Source organism: Neovison vison, chromosome 2 (assembly GCF_020171115.1).
Source record: "Neovison vison isolate M4711 chromosome 2, ASM_NN_V1, whole genome shotgun sequence".
Taxonomy (NCBI): domain Eukaryota; kingdom Metazoa; phylum Chordata; class Mammalia; order Carnivora; family Mustelidae; genus Neogale; species Neogale vison.
Genome location: NC_058092.1, coordinates 213,811,753 through 213,835,760, shown reverse-complemented (window position 1 = coordinate 213,835,760; position 24,008 = coordinate 213,811,753). Strand labels below are relative to the sequence as shown.

The 24,008-nt window shown below is 39.5% G+C and overlaps 1 protein-coding gene across 1 annotated transcript in view; it reads left to right on the top strand.

The window, feature by feature from the left end:
* The window catches only part of ARMH3 (armadillo like helical domain containing 3), a 182,735-nt gene that overhangs the window by 12,165 nt on the left and 146,562 nt on the right, over nucleotides 1-24,008 (top strand). The window contains exons 2-13 of the mRNA XM_044240358.1: nucleotides 1,585-1,697; nucleotides 5,384-5,440; nucleotides 5,586-5,732; nucleotides 7,562-7,669; nucleotides 12,282-12,374; nucleotides 13,149-13,223; nucleotides 13,344-13,430; nucleotides 18,051-18,107; nucleotides 19,286-19,329; nucleotides 20,406-20,466; nucleotides 22,494-22,540; nucleotides 23,084-23,159. Coding sequence (XP_044096293.1) covers nucleotides 1,596-1,697; nucleotides 5,384-5,440; nucleotides 5,586-5,732; nucleotides 7,562-7,669; nucleotides 12,282-12,374; nucleotides 13,149-13,223; nucleotides 13,344-13,430; nucleotides 18,051-18,107; nucleotides 19,286-19,329; nucleotides 20,406-20,466; nucleotides 22,494-22,540; nucleotides 23,084-23,159 — 954 coding nt within the window. The 5' untranslated portion in view covers nucleotides 1,585-1,595. The remainder of the gene's footprint in view (nucleotides 1-1,584; nucleotides 1,698-5,383; nucleotides 5,441-5,585; nucleotides 5,733-7,561; nucleotides 7,670-12,281; nucleotides 12,375-13,148; nucleotides 13,224-13,343; nucleotides 13,431-18,050; nucleotides 18,108-19,285; nucleotides 19,330-20,405; nucleotides 20,467-22,493; nucleotides 22,541-23,083; nucleotides 23,160-24,008) is intronic.

Genomic DNA, 24,008 nt, shown 5'->3' with positions numbered 1-24,008 from the left:
TCAGTTTTCTCTGGACCATAATGGAATTTGAAGACTCAGTGAGGCCTTGATAGAGACAGATCTTAATAAAATTTTAGGTCACATTTAGGACTTTTCAGGTCCTACCCCCCTTATTTCAAAATCAGTCAGTGATGAGCATACGCTGAGCCTATACCCTGAGTCAAGTGCTTATAGAAAAAGAATAAGATGTAGTCCCTGTGCTAAAGATGCTTCATATCTAGTTGGAGAAATTTTCTGTGCTTTGTATTTTTTTGTGCTCAAAGGTAAATCTCATTTTTGGCTATATATATTAAAGAAAGACAGTGTCTGAGATATAATTTTTTACACTATTTTTTATTAAAGATTTTATTTATTTATTTGACAGAAAGAGATCACAAGTAGACAGAGAAGCAGGCAGAGAGAGAGAGGGAAGCAGGCTCCCCGCTGAACAGAGACCCTGATGTGGGACTCAATCCCAGGATCCTGGGATCATGACCTGAGCTGAAGGCAGCGACTTAACCCACTGAGCCACCCAGGCACCCAATCTTTTACACTGTTAGATGCATCTCTTCCTTAAGTAAAATTTTGATTTTGATTTGAAAGATAGCACATGTTTTCCAAAAGTCATTGAACAAAATTAATTTTATTCTGTTGCTTTGGATTTTTCTGGAAGTAAAAATCAGGCTCCTTGCTACTGTGCATACTTGCCGTTGGGTGAGATTAAGTTTCACAGCTAGAGCCTAGAATTTAAGAGAGACGGGAATTTTGTCAACAGTAGAAAGAATCTGGGAAGTGAGGGGATATGTGTAAATCCACAGTGGAGACCTGTGGGATTTCAAGTTCTCAGTTGTAAAAAATTGAAATTCCTTGAAACAAGATGGGAAATTTGGGCATGATTCATGGAATTGCTTTCATATAGAATTGAAAAATACACTGAGGTTTAATCTGCAATACTGTTATAAATATATATAATTAGATCTGAAAGAAGTATATTGTTATATTGGGTTATTTTGAAATCAGATTTAATTTTTGTTCTTATAACTGCTATTTTCTGCCTTGGGTCTCTTTCCAGAGGAATTTCTGAAGACAGTCAAGTGCAGTGTGATTTATGAGGCAGTGAAGGCCAAGTACTTTGCAGTGATGAGGGCCTTCTTACTTTGGGGAAATCAATGGAGCACATCATTCTGCAGCACACTTCCTGCCTTAATGGTCCTAAGCTCAATCAATACTTGAAATTTAACTTCACCATCAGTCTGTGGGCAGTGTGTGCTTTGCAGCCTTCCTTCCATCAACCTCAAATATATAGCCAGATCTATTATAGATGGAGCTAGTTACACTTTCCTTCTTGGTTTTGGATCTGCTGTAAGCCTTGTCTACTGGCATGTTTTAAAGATGTAAAATGTGTTTTGCTGTAGGCCAAGTAATGATTTAAGCCTTGAAATTACCTGGTCAGGGGATGGGGTGTTGGACAGATGCACAAGATGTATTACATGGTTGTTTATCATTTTTCTCCTTCCTAAAAAATTTCCCATTGAGAGCTTTTCGACAGACTATCCAGCATCTTGGAGAGCATTTATAGCACTGATTGTGGCTTTCTTTTCACAGATTCTTTAACCATGGCACAGGTGGAGAAACGAGGGGGTTTGCTCCGGAAATCTTCAGCCTCCAAAAAGCCACTGAAGGAAAAAGTGGTGCTGATGTATGATGAGATCTTTATGGTAAGGCCTGGAGCTCTGACAATTCTGCACAGCTTGACTCCTTAGCTTCTTGTTCCAAAATGAGAAATAAGCTCATCCCCGCCTGCTAAATTTCAGTTCTTCAGAGGTAGAAAGAGAGAACAAGGGTGAGAGTGAGTGTGAGCTCTCTTATGGTAGAAATTATGATCATGTATTAATAATTATAGATTGTTCTTTTTTTGTTGTTTAAGATTTTATTTATTTATTTGACAGAAAGAGATTACAAGTAGGCGGAGCAGCAGGCAGAGGCGGGGTTGGGGGGAAGCAGGCTCCCTGCTGAGCAGAGTGCCCTATGCGGGGGCTCGATCCCAGGACCCTGAGATCATGACCCAAGCCAGAGGCAGAGGCTTAACCCACTGAGCCAGCCGGGTGCCCCTAGATTGTTGTTCTTATAGATTGTTGCTATGAGTTCAGTAAAACAATTGAAAGAGGGAGGAAAGATTGGAAAGCTTTTGTTTCTGAGTATCTTTAAGAAAGACTTGTCTTCCGTATGATCTAACATAAGGACTCTTCTTTTTTTTTTTAGATTTTTTTTTTTTTTAATTTATTTGTCAGAGAGAGAGGGAGAGAGAGCGAGCACAGGCAGACAGAGAGGCAGGCAGAGGCAGAGGGAGAAGCAGGCTCCCTGCCGAGCAAGGAGCCCGATGTGGGACTCGATCCCAGGACGCTGGGATCATGACCCGAGCCGAAGGCAGCTGCTTAACCAACTGAGCCACTCAGGCGTCCCTAACATAAGGACTCTTCTTTTTTTTTTTATTTGTCAGAGAGAGAGGGAGAGAGAGCGAGCACAGGCAGACAGAGAGGCAGGCAGAGGCAGAGGGAGAAGCAGGCTCCCTGCTGAGCAAGGAGCCCGATGTGGAACTCGATCCCAGGACGCTGAGATCATGACCTGAGCGAAGGCAGCTGCTTAACCAACTGAGCCACCCAGGCGTCCCCATAAGGACTCTTCTATCTTAGATGTTCCTTGAAGTTCCTTTTGGCCCTAGAATTCTGTGATTCAAATATTTTTAAAAGATGAAGTATTATATTCCATCTCAAGTTGTTAGTGGACAGAACAATTGCTTAGTCTATCATATTCTCCAATTATATAAGATAACTGACAAGTTATTAGTAATTAATTATTAGATTGGATTGAGGCTTTCTTTGGGTCTTCATAACTTCTGATTGACCATGGTCCAAGCCTTTGTTGTGAAATCTACCTTTTCAGGGAGGGTTAGAGTAATTATATACCCTACAGGGGTACTTACCTTCTGAAATTCTGATCATAACTAGTGCATGTAAAAATAATAATAATACTTATAAAAAAGTTACTATGTTTTGAATTTCTACTATGTGCCTGGCGTCTAAGTGCATCAGTAAGTACATTAATTCTGACAAGAATGCTGCAAGAGTGCCATGTTTTCACATGTGCCATGTAAAAGAGCATTTTATAGATGAGTAAACTGGGGATCATAGCTGGAAGCTGATGGAGTCATGGTTTGAACCTTAGTGTTTGACTCCAGGCCCCTTACTTGTTCAGCTTTGCCACATGGCCCAGAATAAAGAATGCAATCAAGTAAAACCTTTAACTCTTGGCAAGCTTTAGAGATAGAGTTTGATATGCAAAAAATTAATACAGAATTGCACAGGTCATTACAGGTGGTTATATAGAGAAAATAAATGGGTACTTCGATCCTGTTAGGGCTCTTTCTATGTTAAGTAAGGTTGGTATGCATGGGACTGTTGACTGAGTGAGCTTTGAGGATGGGAAGTGCCAACTCATGAGTAGTCTGGGTTTCATATATAGATAACAACCTGACATAGAAATGTGAGAGTCAAGGGGTGCCTGCATGGTACAGTCGGCTAGGCGTCCAACTCTTGGTTTTGGCGTGGGGCTGTGAGATCAAGCCCCACATTGGGCTCCGCGCTCAGCCTGGAGTCTGCTGAAGACTCTTGTCTCCCTCTGCTTCTTCCCACTGTGCTCTCTCTCAAATTAATAAATTAAAAAAAAAAAAAGTGTTAGAGTCAAAGTGTGAGTGTGACCTCTCCTAGGAGAAAGAGGTAAAAAGAAAAATCACTGAAGGAGCATCTTTTGAGAAGGCCAGAAATGTTGCTTCTCTGTGTCATTCTCAGATAAAAATCCTGAAGAGATTCCTGGTATAGTATTTTCTTATTAGATAAAGAGTTCTTAACTAATGAAGATATTAGTTCTTGGTAGTACTTTTATTTATTGTTTATTTTGGTAGTAATTTTTAAAGGTCAGCTTAAGGGTGATAGTGGGTGATTGACCTACTGGTTTTATGTCATTAGCCTTCCTCTAAAGTAGGATTTCTTGTTTTATTTTGCTCCTTAAACAGAAGCCTTTGACTCTTTAGAATTTCTGTTGGAAAATTATTGCTGAGAAGATTTGTATCTTAGCACTATAATTTTGTTAACCTTTTGGACCGATTTGAATTAAGGAAAGAATATTAAGAGCTCTGTACAGAGAACTAAAGGCATACAGGAGGCCGAGTAGCAGCAGTCAACACAGGATGTTGTAAACCATGGCAGTATTGATAATGTGGTCTAGGTTTTGGCTCCTGTACTGGTGTAAATAACTTTGTGGATCCTCTTTCCTAAAAGAAGGATACTTTTTTTTTTTTTTTAAGATTTTATTTATTTATTTGATAGGGAGAGAGTATAAGTTGGGGGAGGGGCAGAGGGAGAAGCAAGCAGGGAGCCTGACACAATGGGGGCTCAAGCCCAGGACCCTAGGATCATGACCTGAGCTGAAGGCAGACACTTTTTTTTTTTTTTTTAAAGATTTTATTTATTTATTTGACAGAGAGAGATCACAAGCAGATGGAGAGGCAGGCAGAGAGGGAGATAGAGGGAAGCAGGCTCCCTGCTGAGCAGAGAGCCCGATGTGGGACTCGATCCCAGGACCCCGAGATCATGACCTGAGCCGAAGGCAGCGGCTTAACCCACTGAGCCACCCAGGCGCCCTGAAGGCAGACACTTAACTGACTGAGCTACCCAGGTGCCCCAGCTAAAAGGAGGATACTGATAACATCTACCATACCTGGCTCTCTGGGCCATTGTATTTCATGTATGTGAAAGGGCTTTGAAGACCTTACAGATGTGATGGGGACATGTCATAATGTGACTATCTTATTCAGATGGTTATGTTCACTTCTTGCTAGAAGATAAAGATTTGAGGGAGATTCTTTGAGCCATTATTTAACGTTTGGCACAGGGAATATATATCTATGCACAGTGTCTTCCATTTTGGAGAAAAAAGCCTCCGAAACTCTTGTTCCCTATTATAACAGTATAGAATGACCAAGCATTTTGAAAGTTAATTTTGAAAGGTAATGTTGATTATGTATAAGTGACCCTTTCAGATGTATTCTTTTTTTTTTTTTTTTTTTTAAAGATTTATTTATTTACTTGAGGGAGATAGAGAGCACACTTGTGTGAGCTGGGGTGGAGCAGAGGGAGAGGGAGAGAAAATCCCAAGCAGACTCCCCAACCAGTGTGGAACCTGAGGTAGGGCTCTATCCTACTACTCTGAGATCATGATCTGAGCTGAAACCGAGAGCTGGACGCTCAAGTGGCTGAGCCACCCAGGCGCCCCGCCCCTTTCAGATGTATTCTTAATGCTTCAGTGTTAGCTGGGAATATTGAACCTGCTTGTTTTCTCGTTTCAGACAGAAGACCCGAGTAAGTGCAGTCCTCGATTTTGGGAGGAGCTCTTCCTTATGAAGGTAAACTTGATGTATCTCTGGATTTTCTTGGTAACTGAAGTTGCTTTCTCATATGTTCTAGGTGCTACACTAAAAATGCACTCACATTAAATACAGTTCACTAAAAATGTTACTAAAAACAACACCCTTACCCTTTCCTTGGTAGGTGAATTTGGATTACCTAGAAGGCAAGCTGGAATCTCTTGATGGTGAGGAGTTAATGAAGATCAAGGATAATATTAATTGCTTATTTCAACACTGCATCCAGGCTCTCGGAGAGGAACATCCAATTCGAGTTGTCAATGCATTGCAGGTACAAGGTTGGGAGGCTAGGGATGTTTTTTTTAATAGGGGAAAGGAATTGTATTGGGACCTGAGGAAGTTTAAGTTGCCCTTAGGTATCAAGTTTTGTTTTTTTTTATTTGTTTTGTTTTGTTTTCCTTTTAGTCATAAACATCTATGCCATGTTTGTTTAGCCGTCTTACTGGTTAAACAAATTGACACTTGTACTAGTAATCTTGTCCACTTACATAATTTTATCTAATGCCAGGGCAGATTGACAGAATTCTTATGATTATTTGAGGAAAGGAAGTGATAGAGGGGAAGCTATGAGTCATGGATGGTCTATAGCAAAAATCAGAAGAGATTCTTAATATAGTATTTTCTCACTAGATCAGGAGTTCTTAATCTGAGGTTTCAGAGAGTCCTTGACTCCCAGAAGTTATATGTAATATTTTATGTATGTGGGTACATTTTTTCTGAAAAGAGAGCTTTCATCAGATTTTCAAAAGGGTCTGTAACTTAGAAAACATTAAGAATCATTGTTCTTATGCTAAGTGGCATGGTCACTGAATAATTATTTCTCGAATGACAGTTATGTGCCAGACATTGGGTTGATGGGGATACAATATAGGGTTCTTGAAAGCAAAGACTTTGGTAGTTTCTTCCTAGCATGTAGGACAGTGTCTGGTCATTTTAGAAGCAAATTTTTAATGAAGGAATGATGAGCAAAATTTCTGAAGTTTATAGTATAGTAGGTCCAGTGTAGCCTAGATCAGGCTGAGTAGCTAGGTCAGTGATTGGCAAGCTTAGAATATGAAGAATCCATGACAACATAAAAGATTTTAGTGGAACTTTTGATACATTGGGTTTAAATTTCTAACTTACTAATTGGGTAAATCACTTCACAAGCCCCAGTTTTCTCATCAGTAGATTGTAGAAATTATCTATTGAACTGATGTCCCAGAAAGAAGGACTTTGCATTTTGGGCATCTCAGTTGTAGGGACTCACTGAAAGCTGAAATGAAAGTTGGAAATTATGCTTCCTATAATTGCAGTGACTCACTGTGTGGGCATGAATGGTAAACTGTTTTTAATTCATTGGAAATAAACTGGCATTAAGTCACTTGGTGACCCATAAAAATATAGTACATTGTTGTAATGGCTTGCATTATTATAATGAGGCTTAAGCTTTAACAAGGTTTCAAACACTACTCTTGGAGTATTAACAAAGTTCCAGGGACTATTCTAGGTGCTTTACGGTGTTAATTCACGTAGTTTTTACAACATCCCTATTAGATGGTTGCTGTTATTGTCATTCCCATTTTATAGATGAAAAAACTGAGGCACGAAAAGTTAACTAATTTGTCTGGGATTACACAGCTAGTCAGTAGTAGATGGGGAGTATAAAGAATTTTAGTTTTGTAGCAATTGGTCGTTATATGGAAATAACTTTTGTAGTTATTAAAAAATACTAAAAATTATCAATTATTATGTAAATACTAGAATTAATGTTAAATAAAGGAAAGCTCCACCAATCACATGACTCAAACTCAAGAACTGTTTTTATTTTTAATTCACCTTCCAATCTCTGTTTGCAATGCAGTTTTTGAAAAGAGGATGAGGCCAAAAAAAACAGCAAAAAAAGAGGATGATAGCAGTTTCAATTGCTATTCCTCTTTTCATTTCTGGATTTTGCACATAGTAAGACTCAGACAGTTTTGGAGCTGAGAGTGACAGAGCAATTGAATGTCAGCTGTGTAAGGAGGAGGTTCTGAGGTTGCAGTGTGAGGTAGCAGATCCAGTGCCCTTCATGTTTTAAGACTTCTCTCTACAAAAGAATTCTTTCTCTAATCTCTGCAGACCTTGTGTGCACTCATTCGAGGAGTCCATCAAAAGAATAAATCTACCTCTGGGTTTGACATTATCAACATGCTGATGGGCTTTGACAAGGCAGAGTTGTGCATGAAGGTGAGGCATAAGTTGCAGATGTGCCTGTGGATGGCTGCTTCTGACAGCTGTTCATGGATACCATCTGCAGACAGTTACTGTACTAGATGATTTGCACTCAGGTAGATACAAATGGTTGAATTTGTTCTTGAATTTGTATATTTTTGTTTTACAGATATGGTTTGTCTGAATAAAGGAAGAGTTGAAATTCAAATGTAAATTGAAATATCCTTCCCCTGCAGGATAAAGACTGAGTGGTTTATTTTTTGATTTAAAGCATGTGCTTATACATTTTTTAAAAAAAATATAACCTTTAATTGCAGGGGTTCCTGGGTGGCTCAGTTATTAAACATCTGCCTTCAGCTCAGGACATGATTCCAGGGTCCTGGGATCGAGCCCCACATCAGGCTCCATGCTTGGTGGGAAACCTGCTTTTCCCTCTCCCACTCCACCTGCTTGTGTACCCTCTCTCACTGCGTCTCTCTCTGTCAAATAAATAAGTAAAATCTTAAAAACAAACAAAAATAAATAGAACCCTTAATTGCAAATGGATATATAATATTTTTTACATTTATTTGCAAACAAGATCTCTTTGCTTACTTATTTTTTTAAAAGATTTTATGTGTTTATTTGGCAGAGAGATAGAGCACAAGTAGGCAGAGCATCAGGCAGAGGGAGAGGGAGAAGCAGGCTCTCTGCTGAGGAAGGAGCCCAACATGAGGCTCCATTCCAGAACCCCGGGATCATGACCCAGGCTGAAGGTAGCCGCTCAACTGATGGAGCCACCCAGCGCCCCATGCTCATATATTCTTGAAAACATTTAGGAACTCAAATAAAATATAACAAGGGAAATATAATATACAAGGGCAACTTTAGTTCTAAACTTAAGTTTTCTTACTTAACACAGTGACTTTATCCGAATTTTTATTTCTGTTGTTTGACACTTTTTAAAAAAAAGCTTTATTGATACATAATTCACATCTACAGTTCACCCTTTTAAAGTGTAATAATTCAGTGGGTTTCTTTTTGTTTTTTTTGTGTGTGTGGTTTTTTTTTTTTTTTTTAAGAGTTTATATTTACGTAATCTGTATACCCAGTGTGGGTCTTGAGCTCACAATCCAAAGATCAAGAGTCACATGCTCGGGCGCCTGGGTGGCTCAGTGGGTTAAGCCACTGCCTTCGGCTCAGGTCGTGATCTCAGGGTCCTGGGATCGAGTCCCACGTCGGGCTCTCTGCTCAGCAGGGAGCCTGCTTTTCTCTCTCTCTCTCTCTCTGCCTGCCTCTCTGCCTACTTGTGATCTCTGTCTGTCAAACAAACAAATAAAATCTTTAAAAAAAAAAAAAAAAGTCACATGCTCTACCAACTGAACTAGCCAGGTGCCCCTCATTCAGTGGCTTTTAGTATCTCCACGGGGTTGTACAACCATCACCCCTGTTAATTTTGGAACGTTTTTATCACTCCAAAAAGAAAACATGTACCCATTAGCAGTCATTCTCCATCCCCCTTCTCTCCAGCCCTTGTCAACTATTAATCTATTTTATGTCTCTCTTGGTTTACCTATTCTGGACATCTCACAGATGTGGAATTATATGTGGTCTTCTGCATCTGGCTTCTTGCACGTAGCATAATGGTTTCAAGTTTCATCCACGTTATAGCATGTATCAGTACTTCATTCCCTTTCTTGGCTATGACTGTTTCCTTGTATGAATGTACCGCATCATTTTATTCATTCATCAGTTGATAGACATATGGGATATTTCAACATTTTGGCTATCATGAATAAGGCTGCTGTGAACATTCATGAACAAGTTTTTATGTGGATGTAGGTGTTTGGCTGTCTTGGGGGTATATCTAGGAGGAGAATTGCTGGGTCATATGGTAACTCTACATTTAATATTTCAAGGAACTTTCAAACTGTTTTCCAAAGTTGCTATACCATTTTACATTTCCATCAGCAATGTATAAGGGTTCTGATTTTTCCACATCCTCGTCAACAATTGTTTTTTATCTTTCTTTTATATATATATTTTTGGAGAACTGTCTCTTCAAATCCTTTGCCCATTTCTAGATTGAGTTATTTGTCTTTTTAATGCTGAGTTGTAAGAGTTCTTTATATATTTTGGATATAAGTCCCTTATCAGCTATCTGATTTATAGTGTTTGATACTATCTTGAATGAAGGTTGTTTATAATATGAACTTCAAAGAATTAGTTTTCTATCACTCATTAAATTTAAAATAATCTATTTGACAAGGAATTCTTGTAGGGATTAGGTTATTTTTCAAAAAAGTTGTGAATATACAATTATAAATACACAAAGACATAGTACTCGGAGTTAGTTTTTAATTCTCTCCTATACAGCTCATATTTATATGGTGGTGAAATCCCAGATCTCTCTTATTCTCATGATTCTCACTATTGCCTGTATGCTGCTGATTACTAAGTCTCTGTTTTTTGCTTTAACATCCTGTCATGAGTCTCAGAGTTGTATACTCTATAAGCAGTTGCTAATTATACCCATTCACACATCCCTAAAGTATCTCTTGTTTTATATCTACAAAATGTTTTCCCTTCATCAATTTTTTTTTCATTCATTCCCAACTTGATGGCCTCACCTGTTGTCTCAGTCACCCAAGCCAAAAACTTGGGAGTCATTCTTGACTCTTCCCTTCATCTTTCATATCCAGACAATCACCAAGATCAGCTAATTTTGCCTTAGTTCATATTTCTCATACCTTTCTTTCCCCTACTGCCAATGTCCCCATTATCTCTCACCTGAACTAGCAGTGATGCCTTCATTCATTCTTTTGACCAGCGTTGGTTGGCTCTGATGTGCCAGGCACTGGGGATACAGAGGGAAAAAAGACATGGCAACTTGCTCAGAAAATTGACAGATTAGTCCTCATTTGTCTCCCTCCCTCCAGGCTTACCATTTTTAAATCTGTCATCCACACTGATACCACAGTGATATATCTTACACTCAGATCTTTCTTGCGTAAAACTCTTCATTAATTTCCCATCACAAACAGGATAAAGGCCAAACTCCCTAGCTACCCTGATAGAGCTTTCATGATCTGCTTCCTATTTATTTCTCCCATTTCCACTCTCACCACTGCGCCTCATCTCTCACCACTGTGCCTCATTCTGTACTTCCATAATTTGGAAGTTGGAAGTTATATTCCAGCTTCATACCCAGGGCCATTTCATTCCTCATGTGTCTTTGATCATGATACTGCCTGTCTAGAATTCTTTTCTTCTTTAAGTTTTAATTAATTCCTACTGATTTTTCAAAATATAACCCACCCCTGAGGAATCCTGAAATAGGTGACTTCTGAGCTAATTCCCCTTCTCCATGTATATTTCTGTCATATAGTAACCATTAAATTAAAACTATTTGCTTAGGGGCGCCTGGGTGGCTCAGTGGGTTAAGCCTCTGCCTTCGACTCAGGTCATGATCTTGGGGCTCTTGGGATTGAGCCCGTTGGGCTCTCTGCTCAGCGGGGAGCCTGCTTCCCCCCTCTCTCTCTGCCTGCCTCTCTCCTTGCTTGTGATCTCTGTCAAAAAAATAAATAAAATCTTTAAAAAAAAAAACCTGTTTGCTTAGTAAGACTGATGAATCACTGGCCTCTACCTCTGAAACTAACAGTACATTCTGTTAATTAATTGAATTTAATAAATTTATTAATTTAATAAATTCAATAATTTATTTAATAAATTCAATGAATTTAAATAAATTTTTAAAAAGGAAAAAATGAAACTGTTTGCTTTTGCTTATTTTTGTCCTCTAGTAGACTAAAGATGCTTTGAGAGCAAGGGTCATTATCTTTTTTTTTCCTTGAGTTCTTTGAAAGCACAGTATTTACCATATAGTAGACCCTCACTGTTATATTTGTTGAAGTAGCTTATTTTGAACCTTCACTTGAGCTTCCAGCATGCTAAATCCTATTCTTCGTTCATTCTCCTTCATTCATTGTCAAATATTTCTTTTCTTGTTTCTTCTGCTGTAGTGTGTGAGGGTTCATCTTTTGAACGGATTGGGTCTATAGCTGATTGTTAGTACAAGTAGTATACTCCAATCATGTTGTCTAGTAGTATCAGCCAGAGTGGACATGGCTAGCTTTGTTGGGTAGTGTATATGGCCAGTGATTGCCTGTAGCGATATTGTCTTTGTTGTTTGTTCAGTGTGCCTTCATCAGATGATATACTTTATCTACAGTGATTTAACCATTATTAATCTTTAACCACTTACTTTTCTTAATTTAATTAATTTTAATTAGTTTATTGTTTATTGTTTTTAATCTGTTATTTAACCACTATCACTAGCCTTTTAACAATTTACTTCATTCTAATCTAAAGGTTTATATAAGGATGACAGGCTGCGAAGACTTACTTGGTAAAGTAGTGAAATCTTTATTGTTCTGTGCAGTTGTTCTAAAGCATTTTTCCCCAAATAGCTACATGTTGAAGTCTTCCTTTTCTTTGTCTAATCTTACAAGGCCTAGGCCCGAGGGAATGGTATGGTTGCTTCATTGTCATGTGACAGTGACCCTGTGTAACATAACCCAGAGTTGGACAAAGATACAGTAGAGATGTTATTTGGTATGTTTTAATACTTAATGGATCTCTTTCTCAGAATTTGATGGAGAGTTTGGATTCATTGCTTTGTGCCGAAGGTTCTGAAAGTCTGAAGAGTTTATGTCTGAAACTTCTCCTTTGCTTAGTGACTGTAAGTGACCCATCTGTATGTTTCTTTGTCAAGGGTATTATCAACAGCAGGGGCAAACTTATTTGAATATTTGAGCCTAAAGTTAGAAAGGAAAAGAGAAAAGAAAGAAATCTCTGCTCGGGCATCCCATCACTGCACTGCAAGTGAATGTGTAGAAGGAAGTGAGTTGAATGGGCTTTCACTTCCTGGAAGCTGCTCTTTGGAACAACTGCTGGCATTTTTAGCCTCCAGGGCCCGTGATATTTATCACTTAAGCAGTACCACTCCTAGAGATTTCTTGTCTTCCGGATGGTTAGATTTGCCCTTCTCACCAGGTCTTACCTGGAAACAGTTTTTGTGATTCTCTTTATTTGTTCTGATTTTGATAATAACTGGCAGCTGGCCTGTATCTCCTAGTGGGAGGAGGGCAGGGTGTTCTTCATTTACTTCAGGCAGTTGTCTTTCCCTGCCGTCTCTCAAAGACTGCTCGATCGGAAACTTCTTCCTTTGCATTTGAGAAATGTAAAGAAACTGTTAAGTAAATGCTTATGTGAGGGTGTCAGGGAAACAAGGAGAAGTTCAGAGATTTGGAAAGTTCTAATTTGCTAATTTCTTACCCTTCTAGTGTCTGCTTACTCAGGCTCTGGTAACTTCAGGGGAGCTTATTAAAGGACTACTAAGTGTTTAGTAGAATGTTTTAACATTTCTGATTATCTTAGATGGTAGGGGAGGAGATATACTTGAGATACCAGAGTGCTTCAGTATAGACTTTAAAAAGCCTTTTGTTGCATTCAGGTGACAGACAACATCAGCCAGAACACTATCCTAGAGTATGTCATGATCAACAGCATATTTGAAGCAATTTTACAGGTAGGTAAATTCCCCCCGTCACCTCTCTCTCTTTTGGGTAAACCACCTCCTCAAATCTTCTCTGTCTGCATTCCTAGGAACTAGGAACTGGTACTCATTCACTTCTTGTTTTTGTTACAGATACTGTCTCATCCCCCAAGTCGTAGGGAGCATGGGTATGATGCTGTTGTCCTCTTGGCTTTGTTGGTGAACTATAGAAAATATGAGGTAAGTGGGCCCCTTAATGGACAGTTATGATCTTTCTATAATTTTCCTAAATGTGGCCACTCCTAGGGGACTTTGTTACTTTAATGTCGAAGACATGTTCTTGGTATATGGTATATAGATTAATTTTGATTTATCAAATTCTAAAACTTCTTTATTAAATGCATGGGGCAGAGGATGTAGCCATTTAAAGGAATCCCATGGTGCAACTTCTCATAAAGTGAGAACCACTACCCTTAATGTAGTGGTTCTCAAACCTAGCTTATTAGAATCACCTAGGAACTTTTCAAAAAGAAGAAATTTCTGGGCTTTACTTTGGACACACTGAATCTGAATCTTTTGGGGGGTGGGAACTGGGAATCTGTTTTTTGGTTTTTTTTTTTTAGATTTTTATTTATTTATTTATTTGAGAGAGAGACAGTGAGAGAGAACATGAGCGAGGAGAAGGTCAGAGAGAGAAGCAGACTCCCCATGGAGTTGGGAGCCCGATGCGGGACTTGATCCTGGGACTCCAGGATCATGACCCGAGCTGAAGGCAGTCATCCAACCAACTGAGCCACCCAAGCGTCCCTTTTTTTTTTTTTTTTTTTTTTAATCTTTTTGATTCCCCTGTTGAGTATGATGATTAGCCAGGATTGGGAACCAGTGACGTAATGCATCTGTTTTGAAAGATTGGACTTTTTTTATTGGATTTCCATAATGCGGTCCACTTGTGTAAGTACCGCTGTTGGTCAGGGAACTCTTTCTGATTTAAATAGAAAATTGAAGACAGAGCCTTATCCATGTCAGTTCTGGTATTCTCTTTTTTCCCAAAATAACCAGGGAGAGATTTTTTTGAGATTAAAAAACAGAACTCAGAGATTTATACTTGGTTTCGTGCCTCTACTTGATTCTTCTCAAAAGGCAGAATATACAGATAAGGAAGGAGGGCCCTCAGGGAAGACCAGAGGCCTCTTGGGGGATGGCTTTGGAGGAATAGGGAGCTTTTGGCACTGAATCCTAGACACTAGGAGTACTTTACTGAACCCAGAAGTCAGGATCTACATTGAGGCAACCTGACTTTCTTCACTCAGCAAGTAGCAGTGCTGTGAGAAGTGGGCCAGCTGGAGGGAGGCTTTTCACTTCTGATCTTTTGGATCTTCACTTAGAGATTTTTTTTTTCTTTTTTAAAGATTTTTTTATATTTAAGTAATTTCTATACCCAGTATGGGGCTCAAACTTGCAACCCTAAGATCACGAATCACATGCTCCACTGACTGAGCCAGCCAGGCGCCCGCACTTAATGATTTTTGAGATGGTTCCTAGTCAGGTTGAGAGTGATGGGTAACACAAAATCAGGAGTCTGTTCTTATAAGGAAAATATGGAAGAAAGAGAGGCTGTCAGAAATATTTAAAAGAGGGCCTGGAATATGTGGAGCAGTGTTAATGTGTGTATAATTCCCGGAAGCTGATTGCTTTCATTGTCTTGGAAGAACTGACAAATGGTGTGTAGAACTACTAATAAATATGTAATTTATCACCAACACCTGTTCTACTGGTGATCTGGGGAGGTTGGCATGGTAGCCATTTTGATCTCTGTCATGTGTAATAGCCTCTGAGGCCTTATTACAACAGCAAGAAAAATAGCTGAGGAAAAATGCTGAAGATAGTTAATGAAAGTTGAGTTATGTGTAATAGGAAAGCACCGTCATCAGTAATGAATATTTTCAGAACATTCTGCTGGTTGCAGGCCACTCTGAGGCAATGGCTTGGTTTCTCTAAATGTGAACTGAACCCTGGCACAGCCCAGCAGGCCCTTCTGAAATGTCAGCCTGAAAAATTGGACATGGCCAAGGAACTAGAGAAAATCATATTTCTGGAGCGAGGTATGCATCTCTAGTCTGTCAGAAGCCACAGAAGAATTAATATAGTAGGCAAGGGCAAGCTGGTGGGCATAATTTATCTGGGCTTTGCAGCTTTTGATATAAGTCACTCACTAGAAACCATTAAGGAAGCCTAGTGACCATGGAGTAAGAAGGTTTTTGACAGGAACATGAGGAATTCCAGATGAACATTGCAAAACCAAAAGCTGGTGAAATTTTATGCAAACTAGTATGACAGAGTGTGTGCTGGGTAGAACAGCATTCTGGCTCCCACTGCAATCCATCCCACGACAGTTGGGGAAAGTTGTAACCTAGTAACGTGCAAAGGGCGCCAGAGAGGCAGGGTGCCTGCCTTCCCACCTAATCACAGGGAAGGCAAGGTCGTTGGACTTAAGGAATGGAAGTGATGGAAAAGATGTCACGTAGAAAATGTAAATAGTTTTTCTTCACCTCAAATAACGCATTCCATTTTCATTATTTTCTCTAAAGAGATAGAGGAGGAAAAAAAGAAAAAAAAAAGCCAACAAGAAAGAGTAGGTATGGTTTAGATCAAATAAAGGCAGAGCCCCATTAAAGTAATCCTGTGCAGGCTCACTGAGTTTGTAATTCTGTCTTTTTTTTTTTTTTTTTTAAAGATTTTATTTATTTATTTGACAGAGAGGGATCACAAGTAGGCAGAGAGGCAGGCAGAGAGAGAGGAAGGGAAACCCGCTCCCTGCAGAGCAGAGAGCCCGATGCGGGACTCGATCCCAGGACCCTGAGATCATGACCTGAGCTGAAGGCAGTGGCTTAACCCACTGAGCCACCCAGGCGCCCCTGTAATTCTGTCTTTTGGGTGAAAAGTAGATTGCCTTCAGTTTAAAAATGTGACTGACCAGCACAATAGGTGTATAGTGTTAAAGGAAACTCAGTATCTGGTAGAATAGAAATTTTCACAGTATTAAGATCCCGGCCTTCTCGGTGAACTCAGTCTCCTATGATGAATGACTTGGTCCCCAACTGCTATCCTAAACATGATGTTTCCAAGAAATTACAAAATTGTTTATTGTCCACTTGCAAATTGGTCTTTTTCTTTTTCTGTCCTTTTTTTCCCCTAAAAAGCTTTCTTCAAATGTAATAAAAATGTTAAAGGAGAAAATCTATAGGTACCAATCATTGAGTCCTTTCCATCTGCCAGATACTATGCTGAGGATTTTACATGTCTAATGTCATCAATGTCTAATAACCCTGAGAAAGAAAATACCCACATTTTACAGATGAGGAAGTTGAGCTTAGGTTAATAAATGTGCCTTTCTTGTCACAATTAGTAAGGAGTTGGAACTCCTAGTAGAGGAGCCAGAACTCAAACCCCTGCTTTTTGCCCCCTTACCTTTTCTTCAACTGCTAACGCATAGGTTGTTCTTGTTAATCAGATGATCCTTATTATTACTTAAAACAGTGGACTTTTGGGAAGGTGAGGGATAAGAACTTTAAACAATTACGCCAAGAAATAGTAGCCTGCTCCTTCTGTTGTTGTTCTCTTCATCATGGCATCTCTAGGTCAGCCTGCTGCGGATTTTCTTTTCTGAGGATCCACTTGCATTGGATCTTGTCTGACATCTGTGGCGTCAGTAGAATTTGACTGCTGGTTATAGGAATCAGTGTGGAGAGCCTTCCTCTGTCGGGTCAAGTGAAAAACAGAGTGGGTTTTACCTTCTTGGGCTGTGTTTAGAAAACCTTGTATACATTTGGGCTGCTAAGAAAGCAAAGCTGTCTCTTTGTCTATTCCCAGTTGACATTCCAAAGATACCCTCAGAAACTTGATTAAATAAGGTCTATGTGGGGGGTTTCCAAATCTCTCAGTAATGAGTTTTCTTGGTTGCTGTGAAAACTACCAGTATTGTTCCTTGCTTCCCTTGGGTTAGAATTGGTGTCTGATCTAGATGAAGTCTTTCCTCACATCCCATGTATGGGATGTTTTCAAGGTGAGTAGGTCATTGGTTCTCATCCCACTGGTAGGAGATGGCCCAACTGCTTAATGAGTTTAAATATATGTCCATTTCCATATGCTGCCCAGCTGAGATTGGGTCTGGAAAAACTCAAGAAATCTTCCAGTGCTATAAGTGATGGGACAGTCATTAAATCCCAGTGTTCTGACCAGATTGTAGTTTGGGTAATTACATCCTTTTTTTCAGTTCCCCTGCAGTGTTATTTGGGTATTGGATCCATAAATGGCCTCTCTGGCTGTTAAGCAGCTGCCACTTTCCACCCCCAAGGTGGCTTTGTTTTACGGGTGGGTGAATCAGTCCTTGCATATAGTTTGTGGAGTGGTAAGGGAGCCTTTGGGATGAGACTGTAAGTTAGCAACTTATAAATTTGTGCCTTATGGCAAAGAAGCTTTATGTTCCTCTCAAGGCTGCTGTCCCTGTGGACTCAGATTATTGGCAGGATAGGACAAAGTGAGTTTTGTGGAGTGTTCACTTCTTAGAAATAAATAAAATGGAAAGATGGGAGAAGTAGAAGACACAGGCCTGGGCTGATCCACCTGGAGAAAAATGCAAGTAGAACAGAATTGGAGTGTGTGTGTGTGTGTATTTAGTAATTGCTGTGCACGCTGAGAGATTTACTGGAAATGGGGGAGTTAGCTGGCAGGATGGGTTGAATCTGGGTATTAGGAGCATCACTACAGAGGGCCTTATAGAACCATTTTTGTTAACATTTTGTTAAATAGCTAATGGGTTCTTAACTAAGTCACACTCACCTTGAGTCTCTTGTTTAACAGTCTGTGAATCCTTATATTGTGAAGCTGTCTATTGTGGATGATGAGGCTACGCTCAATGTAAGTATATGGATCCTGTGTTATTGTTTTAATTACTTGCTTTTGGTGGTCTCACTTTCAGTGGATATTTAGAACAGGGAGCTGTTGTGTTAATTTCAACTGGCTATAAAGAGGGAATCGATACTTCATTTTAGAGCATCAGTGTGTCTTACTATATTTTATCTTCTCGTCATGGAAGGAAAGTTTGATATTTTATTGCAGAGCATTTTAACTGTTTTTCCAGCTACAAGCAGATTCTTCCATTTAGCCCCATCATGATGATATGGTTGTTTCATGTTCTAGTGTGCTGAGGTTGGTGATCCTACAGAGTCAATAAATTACATTCCCAAGAATAAGAAGGCTTAGATCATATATCAAATCAGCATAATGTACATTTTAAATATCTTACAATTTTAATTTTGTATGTTATACCACAATAAAGCTGAAAATTAAAAAAGAAAGAAAAGAAAAGAAAACAAATCAAGGCTTGGATGACTAACCTATGGGAGATCCCTTCTTGTAGAACTGGCCAGATGGCATTTACAGCTTGACATGTAAAGCTGGAACATGGAAGATAATCTGTGTACCTGCTACATATGTCCTTGAAAGTTTGGGAAATAATATCTGTTCTCTGAGTAAGGGAGGAAGAAGATGATGAGGTGTCTGGCATCCTGCCCTCTTCATTCTTCTGATTTCCCTTATGGGGGAAAAAAAAAAAAAAACAACCCATACACAATTCATCCTCGTGGCCTGAATTGATCTTTGTGTCACGTTTATTAGCAGGTTCTAAAGGGAAAATTGATAAGTCACTTTTACATTTATTGGATGCTTCTTCCTGTTATCCTCCTGTTTTCCTGTGGCCTGAAAGAGTGGTTTGTCTCTCTGCACCTTCATTTAATGTGAGACTCATTGTCACTCTTATTTTGACTGTTTTGGAGACATACCAGAGCTTTTTGTTTGAAGATTCTAACTTAGTCTTCTCTATTGAGGTAAAAATGATCCCAGTGAAATTGTTAGTGATCTGGGCTGAACCATTTCCCCCCACCCCACCCCTTATTACTCTCTTAAGTGAGATCTAGATAGTTAGATCAGGAAAATCCGGACTGTGGGGCTATAATTAGTGTTTTAATGTTTTCCTGGCCTGGCATTGCCACCAGCCCTTTATTTCATCTGTGCTATCTTTTTTTCCCCCCACCTAGGGAATGGGGCTTGTGATTGCTCAGGCTTTATCTGAGTACAACAGGTAAGTCCACCATCACAGGGGAGAAAGGGTCTTATTTTCATTTGAATTGGTTGAGTAGAAAACAGATTTGCTCCAGTGCTTGGGTGAACTTCCCTTACCTATCCTAGAAGAGTATTCTTAGGTTTAGCTTCTGGCAGATATATTTGCTATAGCTCAGCTTGATGGTCTTAGCAGGGGTTGTGTCTAATACCAGGGGAAAAGTCGCCACCAAATTAGTGTCCAGCTTTTCTTTAAGCAATTGGGCACGTTCTTTTGAAACCTTTGATATTTTATTGCAGAACATTTTAACTGGTTTTCCAGCCACAAGCAGGCTCTTCCATTAGCGCCACGTATCCTACAAATACAATTTTCTATGTAAAAAAATTTGCAAAGCACCACATTTTGTATACTTAAAAATAAGTAAAAAGAGAAAACATACTGAATTAGCTCTAGTTTAATGGATGCTGCTTTTTCATCAGGAATCAACTGCAATTTCCCAGAGTCCTTGTCTTTTCTGGGGCTCTCTTCATTGACGCTTGCTTTCCCTCTTGCTCTGGATGAGGAAGGTGTCTGGTGTTCAGTGAATGGAAACCAGAAGTGTTCCTAATCCTGGCAAGGGCCAGACAGTATCTTGTTTGCTCCTCTTCAGACTTTGCTCACACACAATTAGATGTGGAATTTCAAATCTGCCCCATCTCCACAAATAGTTTAGTTCACAGATTTCCCTCCTTTTCCTTCAAAAACAAACAAGATTTTCACTGTTACAGCCTGAAAGTAATTTCACTGTTACATTTTTCAAGTAATAGTCTGTTTGGGAAATAACTGGATCAGCCATATGTTAGAGCAGTTTCACACGTTTGCAGCTTGCTTTCTGAGTCTCTCCCAGAGTAGCCAGGCATTTTGATACACGCTGCCTCAAGAGCAGATGCATGCCTTTTGGCTTGCAGGGGGAACTGCTATGGCTGGATTGTCACAATGCTTTTGTTTTCTGGAGTCATTGAATTCTGTGAGTGTCCTGCCCTGATTACCTAGAATGCCAAGGACAAAGACATACTTAATAAGTAATACTAAAGTTGAATTTAGTTATTTTTGTTCAGGCAGTATAAAGACAAGGAAGAAGAACACCAGAGTGGTTTTTTCTCTGCTTTAACAAATATGGTAAGTCCGACTTGTTTTTTCTGTCCTGCTAGGAATTTAAGAGGTCTGTAGGGGTAGACAAATTTGGACTCAGAAGTTCAAATGTTTGAGATGATGGCATGATGAGGGGAGAGTGTTTCAGAGCAGATTTTTTTGAGAGCTGTATCTCATTTATTGATTTCCAAACCCAAGTAAGGTTTGGGACTGATATTTTCAAATTAATTAATTCAGTTTTTTAAAGGCTAAAAAAGCATACATATTAAGTCAGACTTTTGCCTCCTGAAGAGCTAGCTGTGTTTGAGAACTGACCCTGCAGAGTATTAAATAGGAGAGTTTAGATCTGAGTGTAGCCCCGAGTGCTCTTTTGCTGTGTGCTATTGCCACTTGATTCCTCAGAGCTGGTCCTAAAGTCAAGGGATTGATGGAAGAGATTTGAGCTACTCCTCTAAAGATTTAATGGACTGAGAGGTCCCTAGTTTAGGAAAGTTTGGTCCATTTTGTAAGACTTCTGAACAAGGTTTCTCAGCCTTGACACCATAGGCATTTTGGGCCAGATAACCAGATAACTAATTTTTTTTTTTTAAGATTTTATTTATTTATTTGTCAGAGAGATACACAGAGAGAGAGGGAATACAAGCAGGGGCAGTGGGAGAAAGAGAAGTAGGCTTCCTACTGAGCAGGCAGCCTAATGCAGGGTGGCTCGATTCCAGGACCCTGAGATCACACCTGAGCCGAAGGCAGACACTTCATGACTGAGCCCTCCAGGTGCCCCCTAAGACTAATTTTTTAAGAGATAAATCTGGTTGGTCTTAGAATCTAGGCAGATTCAGAAAGTCTTTTTCCTTGGACATTACTATTCAAATAGTGACCTGTAGGGTAAGATAGTTTTTTTTTTGTAAGATAGTTTTTGAGTTCTTTGCAAAAAACAGTCATCCCTCTACCCCCGAAATGGGCATTTATTCTCCCCAAAGCCTATGTCTTCTTCCCTCCTTTCTCAGAGATTTCTCTGAGAAAAGAATCTGCTAAGCTCTTTAACTTTGAAGCATAAATGAGTAAAGTCTGTCAGAGGTCAGAGCAGTATGAGTGAGTGCTATGTTGGTATTTGGTTAAATGAATTAGATACAACTGCTCCAGGGATTGTTGACTTTTAGCCAGGAAGAAGAAGTTTTGTACGGAACAAAGGAAGTTCCAGCTGCATAGTTTGGAAACATCAGTAGGCAGATGGAAAGGTATGTTCAGAGGGATAGCCATCTTTCTCAGTGCCTCTGATGTTACACACGTTGGAGGCAGCCTACTCTGTTTACTTATTTGGCTCCCTTGCCTGTGACACAAACTAAAGATTTTGTGATCTGAAAGCTGGACAGTGGGTCTCACATAGACATTTCTGTTCTGAAACTCAGACTGAAGACAGCACTATATTGGGTATGAAATCAGTGTGCTTTCTGTGGTAATCTGCATGAGTTTCCGACTTCAAGTAAGCAGCTTTTAGGAAAGATGCCAAGTGATGAGGAGGTCTATGTTAACACTTACTTGATGTCAGTAGTTAACTAAATTTACACATTGAAAAGGAGAGCTGGATAAAGGTCTTGATTGTTCTTTTTGTAGAAGATTTTATTTATTTATTTGTCAGGGAGAGAGAGAGAGCGCATGAGTTCACAAGCAGGGGGAATGGCAGGCAGAGGTAGAATCAGGCTCTCTGCTGAGCAAGGAGCCCGATGTGAGACTTGATCCCAGGACCCTGGGATCATGACTTGAGCCCAAGGCAGACACTTAAGGACCAAGCCACCCAGCGGTCCCTGATTGTTCTTTTTTAAGGCCCTTTAAGGAAAGATAGTTTAGTGGCGTTCTCATTATTTCATTTTATTACTTGTGAATCTTTGAAGATCTTGAAATAGGGCTGGTTTTGGTCTGTATGACTGGTGGGCCAGAGTTCCATGTTCCCTCAGTCTGCAAGCCACTTATTTTTTCACTGATCAAAGGCTTCATAAGCACAGATCTCTTCTCCCATTTCTGTGCTATAAGCATGCAATTCCTCTTTTCTTCCACAGGTGGGCAGCATGTTCATAGCAGATGCCCATGAGAAGATCTCAGTACAGTAAGTGCCTCACATTCTTGTGCAGTGACTTGAACTTCAGTGTGGGCTCTCTGGCTGGATGTGAATCTGAAACGTTACCTCTTGCTAATCTTTTACAGATTCAAACTTTCATAGTGATTTATCCAGTGTTTCTTGGGTTTTAAACAAGAATGGACCCTTAGAAACCACTACTTTGGTCATTTCTGTGGAGCCCTAAGAAGCTGATAAATGGTTCCCAGCTGTCTCTGGAATGAAATGAAAGAGGCCTGGTGTCTGAGCCAGTGAAGGACTTAACTGGATTGGGGTGGAAAAGTGAGAGGGCAAATAGGGAATGAAGTAGATAAGAAATAGTCCTAAGGAATTAAATAAAGTTAAGGCCCTGACTCCTTGCCTGTATACCCTTTATATAAACCCTAAGACGAAATAAAGGGAACATTAGAAATGCAAAGGGATTGGTAATGAGGATCTGGGGTGAAATTGTATCTTGCTGATCATACTGTTTGAACTCTTCTATTGTAAGAGCCTCTCCAATTTGTTCTCTCTCTCTCTTTTTTTTTTCTTTAGAACCAATGAGGCCATCCTTCTGGCACTTTATGAAGCTGTTCATTTAAATCGTAATTTCATCACAGTGTTAGCTCAGGTTGGTTATATTAAAAACTCCAGTGCTTCTCCCTGAATTTCATACAGATTCACTTCACTGAAAAGCCAATCTGGCTGTGCCTATTTAAACTTTGCTTTGTATTGGTAGGCGATAGTAACAGAGGTTCATCAATTGTCTTTGCTTCAGGCTGTCTCGAAATATGTATGTTTCCATCTGGTGCTGAAGTGGGTCTGATAAAACGCAAAGTATTGGGTTTGACCAGTCTTCTAATTCTTTTGACCAGTTTCCTGATTTTGTTAACCGAGATGAGTGGAGATTACTTCATTTTGAGTGGAGATTACTTCTTTTTGTTCACTGGCAATCCCTTGGTATTATCTGCCCATATGTCAGGCTTTCTGCTTTCTAAACCACTGTGGAATTAAAACTAGAGATAAAATAGGCCAAGTCACTTGTCTTATTATTTCACTAATTTCCAGAGAAGAAAAGTAAAAAAATATCTGGTCTACCATAAGATTAGCTGTTAACAACAACAACAGCAACAACAAAATGGTCTACAAATGTTGAAAGCGGGAAGTCCTAGAATACCGAGTATTGGGTCACTTAACGCAGCTTAGGATATCCTCAGTAGCTGGTAGAGAAGGGGACTAAAACGGGCTGAGAACTCAAGTGCTGTCCATGAAGGATGTCTTTAAAAATTGATAAAATGTTTTTATCCTAAAGTCAGAGTGTTTAAAATATGTATGTAGGTTTCTTTAAAAAGAACATTTGCTTTTGCCTTTTTCTCAAAGGGCAGATGTATATGGAATCACTGAGTTTTAACAAAAAAAAATGAGGTCATGCTTAAAAAGTAGTGTTCTGGCTTGGGGTCTGCCTAGGAAAACACTTATT